General features: G+C 39.6%; 1 protein-coding gene and 1 long non-coding RNA gene across 2 annotated transcripts; one reads left to right on the top strand and one right to left on the bottom strand.

Moving 5' to 3' along the window:
- Positions 1-97: 97 nt before the first annotated feature.
- Positions 98-4,830, bottom strand: LOC144213039 (protocadherin gamma-C3-like). The gene is made up of 4 exons (XM_077741282.1): positions 2,112-4,830; positions 1,285-1,346; positions 1,097-1,203; positions 98-875 (listed from the first exon to the last, which is right to left on the bottom strand). Exons 1-4 carry the CDS (start codon positions 4,626-4,628, stop codon positions 565-567), a joined length of 2,997 nt encoding a protein of 998 aa, XP_077597408.1. The 5' UTR covers positions 4,629-4,830; the 3' UTR covers positions 98-564.
- A 2,713-nt stretch (positions 4,831-7,543) lies between these two features.
- On the top strand, positions 7,544-10,960 carry LOC144213040 (uncharacterized). The gene is made up of 3 exons (XR_013329866.1): positions 7,544-8,024; positions 8,184-8,238; positions 10,608-10,960. It is a non-coding gene; the product is annotated as an uncharacterized LOC144213040 (long non-coding RNA).
- Positions 10,961-12,549: the final 1,589 nt, after the last annotated feature.

Here is a 12,549-nt window from a genome sequence, read left to right as displayed (position 1 = left end):
AGGCATTACATTTAAAGTAAAAAAGCCACTTGTAATGCTATGAAACATACTGCACCATTCATATTAAGGAATCATTCAAAAATATACAAATGACACGTGATTGTCAGTACATTTTATTATTATAATAAATTTAATATACAACTTTGTACAAAACAAGTATTTATACCACATGCAGTTGAGTTGAATCATGAATGTTTACAGGTCACATGACTATCTAAATGTTATGGTAAATCCAGATTATTACCATATCTTTAGTTGTAATTAATATAAAAAAGGACTGTCAAAACTCTCATCTCATTTTCTGAACTGGTTTTATCCACATTAGGGTCGCAGGGGGGTGCTGGAGCCTCTCCCAATGAGGATAATGGGATGAGATGAGAATTTTGCTACCATACATGACACTTTTTGAGGAGAAATTGGTAAAATAATGTGTTCTTATTTAGATTTAAGGAGGAAAAGATGAAAAATTGAGTATTTATGGCAAAGTAGTATTCACAAAACAAATAATAATCAACCCCAAATGAGTCAACCAAATCAAATAAAATGATCACATTGGTGGAAGTCTCATTTAAAAATACCACTGCCAATGTACCCGTCATCCTTTTCATAAGGCTGTTCATATTTGGATATTAATTTCTTTTTCTTCCCAAAAGTGGAAAAAGTGTTGTAGACATCCAGATCACCCCGAGGCGCCAGTTTTAGGGTGCTGTAGCCAGACGTGGTGCCGGGAATGTACACGTTGTGCTGGTAGTCCGCTGATTGGGAAGGAATGTATACACCGTGATGTGGGTCCACTACTTCGGATTGAGGTTTAGACCCGGTTCGAGACCAGGTCAACATGGGATTGTTTCCATCTTGAAGAGACATCTTGAAATCTACACATTACAAAATATCATCATCACAAAAATCTCCATATAATTCTAATTACCGTATTTTGAGTACCATATACAAGGCGCACTTAAAAGTGCGCCTTATATATGGAAAAAATTACAATGTGTCATTCATTGATGGTGCGCCTTATAGTCCTACAAAATACGCTGCATATTTTTTTTAAATGACTAAAAATAGCCACTTAATTAAAAAAAAAAAAACTTACCATTCTTATGAGTTCCCCAAGTCCAATACTGTGGTGCTACCGAGCAGAAATACTCATCAGCCTCCAATCGTTGTGGACGTGTGCCTTCCATATTTCCAGAACTGTACCTGAAGAGTGAAAAACATCATTTTTAATGTCATTTTCCATCTTTCAAGTGTATGTAAGGCAGGCAGATTGTAAACATTTACCTTTTGTATGCTGAATTTTGTTGATTATTGCTCCAGGTCCAGTCCTTGCTGGAATTCTTAAGCTGTGCGGGTGAAACATTGCAAATGCTAATCAATAACTTGCTCAAGTGCAGCAAATGTGTTTTCTGCTTGTCTGGTTGTGCCCTTTTTTTCTCCTTTGTTTGTATTGATAATCATTAGCGGCTTGGGTCCTTATTTTAGTCAAAAAGACAAGGTAAACAACTACAACCAAATATATTTTAGTCTTAAAGTAAGCCAGTAGAGGGTATGTGTTCATAAACTTCAGCCTTAGTGTGCTGTAGCACACTTTATTTATTTTTTTTTTTTTATTAATGTTGGGGTGTTAACTCGTTTTGTAGCTGTGTGCCCTAGTTACAATATGTAAATCGAGATTTGATTGCAATATGTTCCAGAAGAGAGTTGAAGGGGGTTTAAAGGTTTTAGTCATTTGCAATTTATGCCTGAGGAGTCAGAAAAAGCAAACCTTAATGAGATCATGAAGTAATGAGAGACAAATTGATTCGCAAGCCAAGCATCACACCACTCACTCATGGTGCAAGGAAAGCTCAATTGGATGAATAATGCAAACATTTACAAGTTCCACGTTAATCAGGAATACTTGATATTTTGGACATGGCCTACATTTGAGATGCACTTGCGTCAAAATGCAAGAAAAATAGATGCTGTCTGTCAATGTTTCAGTGAGTAAAATTGAAATAAAGTCAAATATAGTACGATTTTTCTTGACGGAATAATGTATTTGAGGCCCTATCTGGCCCCCGGCCCCCCAGTTTGACACCACCGTGTATATTTTGTGGACTGTTTACCTCTTTTAGAGTTGAATTCTGATTGTTGGCCAGATTGTTCCGTTCCAACGCGCTCCAACCGGACGTCAGGTAGTCCGAGCTTTTGCTGTCATTATTTTGCCGGACCGATAAAACCGGACTACATGGCTTTAAGAACATAAAGTCACTTTTGGAAGATTCTTGCGTCAGACACATCTTGTAGCGGTAAGCTGGCGGCCGGGCGCCGTCGCCGCTGGTCTCGGCGTCGGCTGACATCCGCATGTTCAAATTGGTCTTTTTGAACAGGTCGGAGTCGACGGACGTCGTGCGGTAGCAGCAACAACGGCGACAGACGTCGGAGGAGGGGAAGTCGGACTCTTGGGCGGACACGCCGTCCTTCAGCTTCCTCACGCTAACGATGACGATGATAGCCACCAGGAACGTTAAGGAGACGGCGCCCAGGGATACGATTAAGTAGAGGCTAAAGTTGGAGCCGTGACGGGGCCTGGGTGACAGGTCGCCCAGATCGGGCGCCGATTCTGGCAGGCTGTCAACCACTGACAGAATGATGGAAACTGTGGCCGAGAGGGGGACTTGTCCGTTGTCCTTCACTACAATGACCAATCGGTGCCTGGTAGGGTCTTTCTCCGTCAATTGGCGGACTGTCCTGATTTCTCCCGTGTACAAAGCCACGCTAAACAAACTCGGGTCGGTGGCTTGCAGCGTTTGATAAAAAAGACGGGAATTCTGACCGGAATCGGCGTCCGATGCTCGGATTTTGGCGATCAGGTATCCGGCGTCCACGGATCTCGGCACGACTTCCGTCGGAGGCGTCCCGTTTTGAGGGAGGGGCGACAAAATGACCGGCGCGTTGTCGTTTTGGTCCAAAATAAACACGGTTACCGTCACGTTGCCGCTCAGAGGTGGGAAACCGGCGTCTTGGGCTCGTACCGTCACCTGGAAGCTCTTCAAACGCTCGTGGTCAAACGACCTGAGGGCGTAAATGTTGCCGTTATCCGAGTTGATGGAAACATAGGTGGAAGCGGGCATTTTTTGGATGTCGTCCTCCATAATGGAATAGGATAAGTACGCATTCTGGCCCCAATCCGGGTCCCGTGCCGTTACGGAGCAGACCGAGGCTCCTGGAGCATTATTCTCCGTCAAATACACCGCGTAGGAAGGCTGTTTGAACTGAGGCGCGTTGTCATTGACGTCAGACACTTGGACCATGATGGTTTTCCGGGTAAACAAAGCCGGGGAACCCAAGTCTCTCGCCGTGAGGGTGATATTGTACTCCGCCACGGCTTCCCGGTCCAAAAACTCAGACGTCACCAAAGTGTAGTAGTTCTGGAAAGAAGAATGGAGCTGAAACGGGACTAAATTCGGAATTTCACAGTCCACTTTCCCATTTTCCCCAGAGTCCTTGTCCGTTACGCTGATGACGGCGATGACGGTCCCTGGGGGTGCGTCCTCGTGGACCGGCGAGGACACGGACGTCAAAATGACCTCTGGGATATTGTCATTCTGGTCTACCACGTTGACCAACACCTTGCAGTGGACCGCCACGGCTGAAGGACCTTTATCCTTAGCCTGGATGTAAATTTCATGCATCCTAGTTTTCTCATAATCGATTGGTCCCTTTACTCGGATCTCCCCCGTGCGAGGGTCCACCAGAAAAAGCTGGCGTACCTTAATTGGCGCGTGTCCGCTGAAGGAATAGACCACATCGGCGTTGGTGCCTTCGTCTAGATCTGACGCGTGGACTCGGATGACCACCGAGCCTTTGGCGGCGTTTTCCATTAGCCGTACTCGATAAAAAGACTGGTCAAAAACCGGCGCGTTGTCGTTGGCGTCCAAAACGGCGATGTCAACTTGCGCCGTCCCGGACCGTTCTGGCGAACCGCCGTCCACGGCCGTCAGAACCATCTGATGCGCGCCCTGGCGTTCTCGGTCCAGCGGTTTCCGGAGAACCAGTTCGGCGAATTTACTCCCATCGCTTCTAGTCTGGACGTCCAAGGTGAAATGTTCATTGACGCTTAGTAGATAAGTACGTAGCGAATTAGGAGCCACGTCCAGATCTTGCGCGCTCTCCAGCGGGAAGCGCGAACCCGGCGTCGACGACTCGGAAATATCCAGGTTGAATTGCGTCCAGGGGAAGCTAGGGGAGTTGTCATTGACATCCAGGATTTCAACCTCCACCCGGTAGAGCTCCAGGGGGTTCTCGATGACGACTTGCAAGTGGAAGGAACACGCCAAACTCTGCTCGCATAGTTCTTCGCGGTCCAGTTTCTCATTGACGAAAAGGACTCCGTTTTCCAAGTTGACCTCCACGTATTGCCTCCCGGTTCCGGAAACGATGCGGAATCTCCGCGCGGATAGTTTGTCTAAATCCAAACCCAAGTCTTCGGCGATGTTCCCCACAAAAGCGCCGTGTTCAAGCTCCTCCGGGACCGAGTAGCGGATCTGTCCCCGAGCTAAGTCCAAGAGACAAACGATAGTGTAAAGTAGGTGGAATTTAACGCACGGATGACGTCTTCTGGGTTCTTTTTGCGAGTCCATGGTCGGGAAGGATGGCGATGGAGGACCGTCAAAACTTGACCAGATGGCAAGGCATTGGGAGCAGATTTGAAGACGAAAGCAAACAAAAACTTGACATTGCTTGGGATGATGCGGCTCGCCGTCTTGATGTCTGAGAGGAAGAAAAAGAGAGGGAGGGTCCGGATGGGTTGGGGGGAGTCGACTCAGAGTGTGTGTGTGTGTGTGTTTCTGTGTGTGTGTGAGTGTGTGTGGTATTATTGGCCCTACTGTTTCATTTGGAGATAAAACGACATCTGTTTGGATAATCTTTACTGCCGACTATCCAATTCATGTTAGAGACCCCAGGCTTTTAACCCTTGATAGGGCAAAAGGGCTATATTGGGTTATTAAAGAAAAATGTAGCATGATAAAATCTTGCCATGTTCATCACCTTTGGAGTCATGTATTATGTTAACATTCATTTGATAGAGAATTGGGATAAAATTGGCTCTAGATAAGAGTGGGAATGTTAATGGTTGTCTGTTTTTTCGTGCCCTGTGATTGGCTAGAAATTTACTCAAGGCTCTCTGGTCATAGTTGGCTCCGGCACCCCTTGTGACTGAATGTCTGCCTGTTTGTCTATCTATATAGAATAAATATATATAATTAGAGAAGGGAATTATGATTAATTGGCTTAATAAAATAACAAATAAGTAGTTTTTAGTACAATTGTAGGGTATATATTTTGTTAATATATAAAATGAATAAAAAATTGACAAAAAATACACGAAAAATTAATTATTATATTCTACTATAGTATAAAATGACTTCAAATAGAAATCTGATCCAATTAGGAACTACTAAAGCATCGTATAGTTGTTGTTTGTTTCACTAATTCACATTTTCTTAACTTAATTTAGAAGCCTTGCCCATTGATCAATGCCATTGACGTCTATGGCAGCCAAATGAGTTCCATCTTTACATAATTTCTCTTTAAAAACGTCCCTTTAACGCAAACCCAAAACAACAGAGATAGCCTAACTTAAAACCTACAATATCCCCCTCCAAAAAACAAGCCCAGTTACCCATGCCGAAAGCGGAAAACACAATCTGTCGGCAGCAGTGAAACGACAGCAGATGGCGAGGTTTTCCACGGGCTCATGCTCTTTTTAATTAATGGAACGGAGATTAGAGGGTATTTTCCCTGGATCATTAGTGAACAGAGGAATTAAGACATTTTGTGCCAAATAATCCCAAGGCTATCCATGTAATGCACATGTGCTTTACTCTCCATTCTCACATTGACCTGCTTTTCACAGCCTAAGTGCACGGCATCACTTACCCGCCCAACCACTAACTAGCTGGGATAAAAGGACACAAACGCCATATTTAGGGATCAAAAAATACAAAAGCGATTATATATAGCTATTGCTCCTTTGATTTTCCACCCACTCAAGGGCAAAAGTAGTCACAAAACCCATCCCTTTTTTGTCTTTAACTACTTTTCGGGTTTAAAACCTTGGGATTAGTTAAGGTTGAGCGATGCAATACGCCGTTTCTTAATCGCTTTTAATAAAAAGTGTTGGAAAAGCCAGTTTATTTTTTAGGTGACCTCATTATTTCGCTACTACGACCGGTAATGTGCCATAAGCAAAATGGTGCTTCTTACTTTGATTGACTGCTCTGGTTATGGGTGTAATAACAATTAACACAAGTGACCTCTCTCTCTCTTCTGTGCGTGCGTTGTTTGCAGGGTTATTATTTTACTTCAGGCTATGCAAGGCGTGCCAATTTAGATTTATTTAGTTGGATAAATTGCAGAAAATGGGTAGCAAGGGCAATTGGCGGTGGCAAAATTGATATTTGAGCTGTTTTAGGGCAATTTGTAGCATTTAAAAATACATTCAAGCCCTTTAAGAGCTGTTGTTGACATGTGTGGACTTCACATTTTGGATATTTTTGAAATAACACGTAAAAATAGACTTTAGGAGAAATAATGAATGAGTATTGTGTTTTCACGACTATAAGGTGCACCACATTATAAGGTGCACCCTCAATGGATGGCATATTTTAATGTTTTTTTCAATATATATGGCACCATGTCTATTTTGGAGAAAATTTAAGACTTTTAAGTGCGCCTTATAGGCCTGAAAATACGGTATAAAGTTAGACGTCCAATAGGATTAGACTAGGAAGGTTTTTTCAGCTATTATTACATGATTGAAAATATGTAGATGACCAAATAAAACTCAAAATAACAATAATATTTCCCTTTTCATTTGAAACTTAATAAATAGAAACCAATGAAAATAAATACAACGACATTCCGTTTTTATTTATTTATTTTGAATTCATCAGGATTGCAATAAAAAAATGTGAAGTATAAAGAACTTGACATAAAGGTTGTTTTTAGACATATTGATGTTGGAAGAGAAAAAATGAAAAGACTTTATATGAATTCATCATTCGGTCATTCTTGGAAACGGATTCTTGCATTTTCTAAAGATTATCGCCTGTGGTATGAAGCAAAAGCAGAGGATTGATGGCTGAAATGAAATTTAAAAATAATAATAACAGCTAGTCCTATCTGTTATTGGAGTTGCCACATGAGGACCTTGAGGCAAACAAACATTTATGACTGCATATCGGGCCTGAACCTTTGAAATGGAATGCTTCTCCAAGCATCGCTTTACTGACTTTACCTTCCATCTTTGTTTGCTTTGCAACTCAAGGCCCAGAGTCAGATGTAATCTGCTATTTATTGATTTTTTTTTTATATTTGTCATTTATAAATTCATATCTACTTGAGGCCATGTCAGCAAAACATCACACTGGGATTTTTCATGGCTGGCAAACATTGTAAACTAGAAGATGGCATTTCTAGAGAAATTATGTGTGGTCACTTTTTGTTGATTTTGGGACATTTATAGGCCACGCCCTTATAGTTTTTGGTGCATTTACAGGCCACTGCCTTTTATTTTTTGGTGCATTTCCATGTTGTTTTTGAACATTTCCAGGTCACTTTGTCTTTATTCCGGGCCCATTTTGGCAGAACTGTATCATTTTGTTAAAAAAACTGTCTGATAACTATTTTGTTCCTTCATTTTTTGATTTATTTTGTGTAAATTGGACAAAAATTACTTTGTAATTTGTCTTAAAGTTAAAGTTTTCTTTTTGTTGCCATCAAGGGAATCAACCCTTCATTATGAGGCACCCATCAATTGCAGACGTGCTTATAGAAAAGGAAGGCATAGCTGATCTTTGACTGAAGATTACAAGACAATTAAGGTCACTGGTAGATAGGCGGAGCTAGACAATTAACTTGCCAACAAGCAGATGTGGACTCATGAGCCAAATGTATCAGTGAGAAAAGCTCTTTAAGGCCATCATCTTTTGTTGAAAGAAGCCACTGGAGTCAACTTATTCATTCTTGCAATGGTACTTAACACACCTACTTGTTTATGATTTGTATTGAATGCTTCTATTTTATTAACCTTATAATATAATACCTTGTAGTGTCATTTTTTGGTGGGTTTCCTTTTGTGCCCTGGGAAAGTGACGAGTGTCTATGAGTTTCACCTGCTGTGTTTTTTTAAGGCTGGCCTTCCCTTTTGTGTATCTCAACCCCGTGTTTGTCTGCTGCATCGACATGGTGAGTATTTTTTTCTGTCTTTGGTGATGGTGTTGTTGTTTTTTTTGTTGGCCTAGATGTCCAATTCAAAATGTCAATACTTGTGGATGCCAGGTTTCAGTCATGATTATGTTCCAAGAATAGAGATCTATTTAGAGCTAAAAACATGCAGCTCAATATTGCATACTTGGCTTAGTAATAATTTAATGGGATCTATTTACATAATGTGGTGGGAATGTGTCTCTCCCTGCTGGCAACCAGTTAGAATACAGTTGAATACGCTTGTAGTGCAACTAAATAATAGTACAAAATACAATAAGAATAATAACTATCCATTTTGTGCCTACATAAGATTAATTTCACACACTTTGTCCCTACAGTATTGAGACTTTTAAGCTTTTACGATATAGATTGATTGAGCAGGTATTATTCTCTAGTAAAGGAGACTAAATGAACATTTAAGCACAACATATATTGTAATTGTTTTTTCATCTTTTATAGAGCAGGTGATTGTTTTACCCAATTAAAATAATAACAAAATAAAGCCCTGATGTCCACATACATGACATCACATATACGTGATGTCCACACACTTATACTAAATGTTATTATTTTGACCTTTAACCCAACATTTGACATCCAACCTGGTCTTTTTGAGCTTTTAGTTTTTTTTCCCCTGGATTCCTCTATATAAAAATGGTCGAGTGACTAGCAAGCAGCTCGCTGCAGTCCATAAGAGTCCTTTAGTTGGACACCTCTGCCCGTGGCCCGTGTGCCAATCACCATTAATGCTGCACTTTTGCCTCTTTCCCCTCAATTGCTGCCACTTATGGCCTAAAGACTGTCATTTCCACTTTGTGCCCCCATGCCAGCCCCACCGACACCTTTCCTCTCCTCTATTTTCTCCAATTCAAGTCAAGCCTCTGCTTGTTTGTCACTAAAGGCCGATGGCCCACTTTTGGCCGCAACGCTATAGTTTTGCCGTCTTATTTGGGTGGCCTGCCTCCATCTTGATACGTTTCTCATCATTTGATGTGATGGTGCTGAACTGCAGTCATACATCTGTGGATGCTTTCTTCATGTGTTGATAGATCTTTTTGTTTTTATGTTTGACAACTGGGTTTTTTTGATGAAATGATGCCTGTCAAAAATGTAAGGCAGGATTGCACCTGCAGAGGTCAGCATATATCTAATTTTTTTTTTTGCAAAGATGGAAAAGTGGATTGTGATCTTGTAGTAATTCCATCTCTTAACAAACCACATATTTATTTGGGGAATTAAACTAATTAACCGTTGGGAATACATTTAAATTTTGCGGTTGTGTTATGTGACACAAATACACTTAAAGTGCCAAATAAAATTAAAATAAGACAAAATAACTGTGCATTTAAATCTTTACAGGGCACTCATTGGCAGCCATTACTTTTGAAATGATATTCTAAGAAAAATACAATGTAGTTCATTTAAATTTATACAGTGTCTAAATATATGGTCAGGACATATTGGGGGTCATAAAGGTCACACTAAATTTTAACATTGTGGTTTACCTGAGCAAAAATGCCATGTCCACATATTAGGAAGCTAAGTCTTTATAATATGACCTATTTTTTTATTTAATTACTCAAAATAGTGACTGGATGACATAAATAACTTTAAAATTCTAGGTGGTCTCTATGCAATTCCTTTATAAAAACAAATGTAAGCATTTAAGATGACTTTTACTGGGTTCCTCTGCAAGATCTCATTCACTGTTATTTTCCTAGTTAGTATTGTAAATCAGTACAAAAAAATCATTCTATTATTGCTCAAGGAATATATTTTGCATTGAAAAAAGTGGGTAGTGTAGTTGTATTTATTATACATGCTTGAGGCATAATTCATTTAGACAAGCTGTGCCAGTGTTTTTACATTGGGTGGCAGTGCAACGCGTTAGTTAAACACTGTAGTACATATATATATATTCAAGCTATTTTGGATAACACATTCCGTCCTGAAATTGTCCTCCATGCTCAGAGCGCTTCTCGCAGTGCTTTATCTTGCCAATAATAATTAGCTGGAATCCCTCAATGTCGCAACACGCCAAAATGGATTATTGACTACATTTATAACTGCTGACTGCCTCGGGTTAAGTCTATAACATATAAAACAAATCTTTCTAATTTAATTTGCAAATTAATTTCCGACAAAATGGGGCACATTTGGCTGACTAAATGCCCCAAAGTTTTTTGGGATTAATATTTTAAGACTAGGACTAGAAAATGCATTACGTTACATTTTTCAGCCAATTTTTATTATTTTAAAACCATTTTTTGGGAGTTCCATTGACGGTAATGGAAGTCCAGATACAAATGGACTAGAAGAGGAGAGTAGATATGTTTTTTTTTTTCAAGGTTTGAATGGAGTCAGCCAATCGAAAGATGAATTTCAGCTCGTCACTCGGCGGAGAACTATTGACGAGAGAAACTGCCGAAGCAGTAGGCAGACTCAGTGGAGAAGGACTAATTCCACCTCCCTCAAGTCCTCCAACAGTAGATTGCCTGGGTGGGCAGTCTCCCTTCTGCCCACCTCTTTACTCAGTAACTGTTCAGTGGAGAGCTACAGGCAAACAATAACTCTGTCATTCAGATAACGCTTCAGTTTCCCCCTTAGCCGAGGCACAGAGTACATATCTCTGCACTATGTGATGATTGTTCTACCTGTTTTTTGTTCTTTTAAGTACAGTGTCTACATGTAATTATGTTGGAGACAATAGTGGTTGACATTAATAGTGAAAATCCCAGAATGAAAAAAAAAATGGGAAACGGGATTTAAATAAGTGACATTAACTTAGCATTTCCTTGAATTTGCTTCCATGTTGTAGGCTATTTTGATTTGATTGGCAGCCAATCACAGGGCCCAATGAAACAGACAACTTGCAACATGCAAACGGCACATCGTTTTATTTTATATATATATATTTTAATTATATTCATGAGTTTAATATCTAAGAGAGAGAGAGTTTAGTATCTAAGTCCTGTTTAATATCTAAGTACATTTGACCGGCGACCAAACGTCCGGTCACGATTGGATGTCCACTGAAGACAATCTCAATCTCTGTTAGAAAAATGCACATGTATTTAGATGTAGAGTAACATACACCCATACAAAATTGATATTAATAAAGCCGTACACAAAAGAGTATTACTTATTTAATATCTTGGACGGCTGCTTTTACTCCTTCTAGTATCGCTCTGTATATTTTGATTTGCCAACTGTACATATTGATAAAGTATCTTATTCCCAAGAGGGGGACATTGGACTCTTGAGGCGTCAAGAAAGCGATAAAGCATCATCGTTGCACGGAATTGTGTTAACTAAAATATATTGACGTTCTACATCCCACTAAAATATGGCCTTGAATTTCTCAAGGATGTCAAAAGTAGGCATTTGGATGGATTGTGAAGTACTGCAGTTTCATGATGGTATATTAATAGGGAAAAAACGACCTCTTGGTATCTGTGGAAATGCATTTTTTTATGTATATATAGAAAATGTTGGTTTAAGAATGTGGAAGAGTTTAAAGGTCATTCAATTGCAATTCACAGAAAGACAGATAAGGGGTTAAGGTTAGGGTAAAGGTTAAAAAAATACTTTATGTTTAAAAAAAATGTATATCCTTATGTATTTTTTTTAAAAAGCCTTGCTTATTTATTGATTGAATGATTTTAGAACACATTATATTTCTATTTGAAAATGAATAGGCCCTAAACTACTACAATAATACAAACTAAATGTAAATATTAGGCGTCTAATCAACTTTATTTTGAGTTTTGTCATTTTTTAAACTGGATTGGAGGTCTATTGCCCGCTAGTCAGTGGCAGGCAAAGAGTTAATAAAACCTATCTGTGCCTCTTGGTGATCTTTCATTAAAGATGCAGGTATCACGGCACCCTGTTTGGGAATGACTGATATGAGAGTATGTTTTTTTGATTTATTTTTTTTCTCCTGCTATTATATTGCGTTCACCTTTCAACGGAGAAAGGTGCATATTAACTGCTCCACCACGGAGCTGACCTTTACTATAATAATAATTATATTTTGTTTGCACAAGACTCAGACTGCAGATATCATTCTAAAGCCTGCAGCCATATTGGCAAAGCATTGAACATGATCTAAAAAAAAAACACGTAGAAATGGCTTTGACAGCCTAGGATGGATTTCTTTTAGACTTTAGACTAGTATTTGGTCTCTCAGATTCACATCCAATTTGTGATTCTACTTTATGCTTGAATTTAATACTCCATACAGGCTTATGTATAGTTTTGCTTATTTATTTAAGATTGTTTTAGTTA

Source organism: Stigmatopora nigra, chromosome 19 (genome assembly GCF_051989575.1).
Source record: "Stigmatopora nigra isolate UIUO_SnigA chromosome 19, RoL_Snig_1.1, whole genome shotgun sequence".
NCBI lineage: Eukaryota > Metazoa > Chordata > Actinopteri > Syngnathiformes > Syngnathidae > Stigmatopora > Stigmatopora nigra.
The sequence above is the reverse complement of the archived record's forward strand: the minus strand, read 5'-3'. Positions and strand labels throughout refer to the sequence as shown.

What these genes read in the sequence shown, in the direction of transcription:
- LOC144213039 (XM_077741282.1), bottom strand. Translation starts at nt 4,628, where the DNA reads ATGGACTCGCAAAAAGAACCCAGAAGACGTCATCCGTGCGTTAAATTC. An exon ending in AGAATTCAACTCTAAAAGAG is followed by an intron (nt 1,347 to 2,111) that starts GTAAACAGTCCA and finishes TCACCCGCACAG; the next exon opens with CTTAAGAATTCCAGCAAGGA. An exon ending in TTGGGGAACTCATAAGAATG is followed by an intron (nt 876 to 1,096) that starts GTAAGTTTTTTT and finishes TGTAATGTGTAG; the next exon opens with ATTTCAAGATGTCTCTTCAA.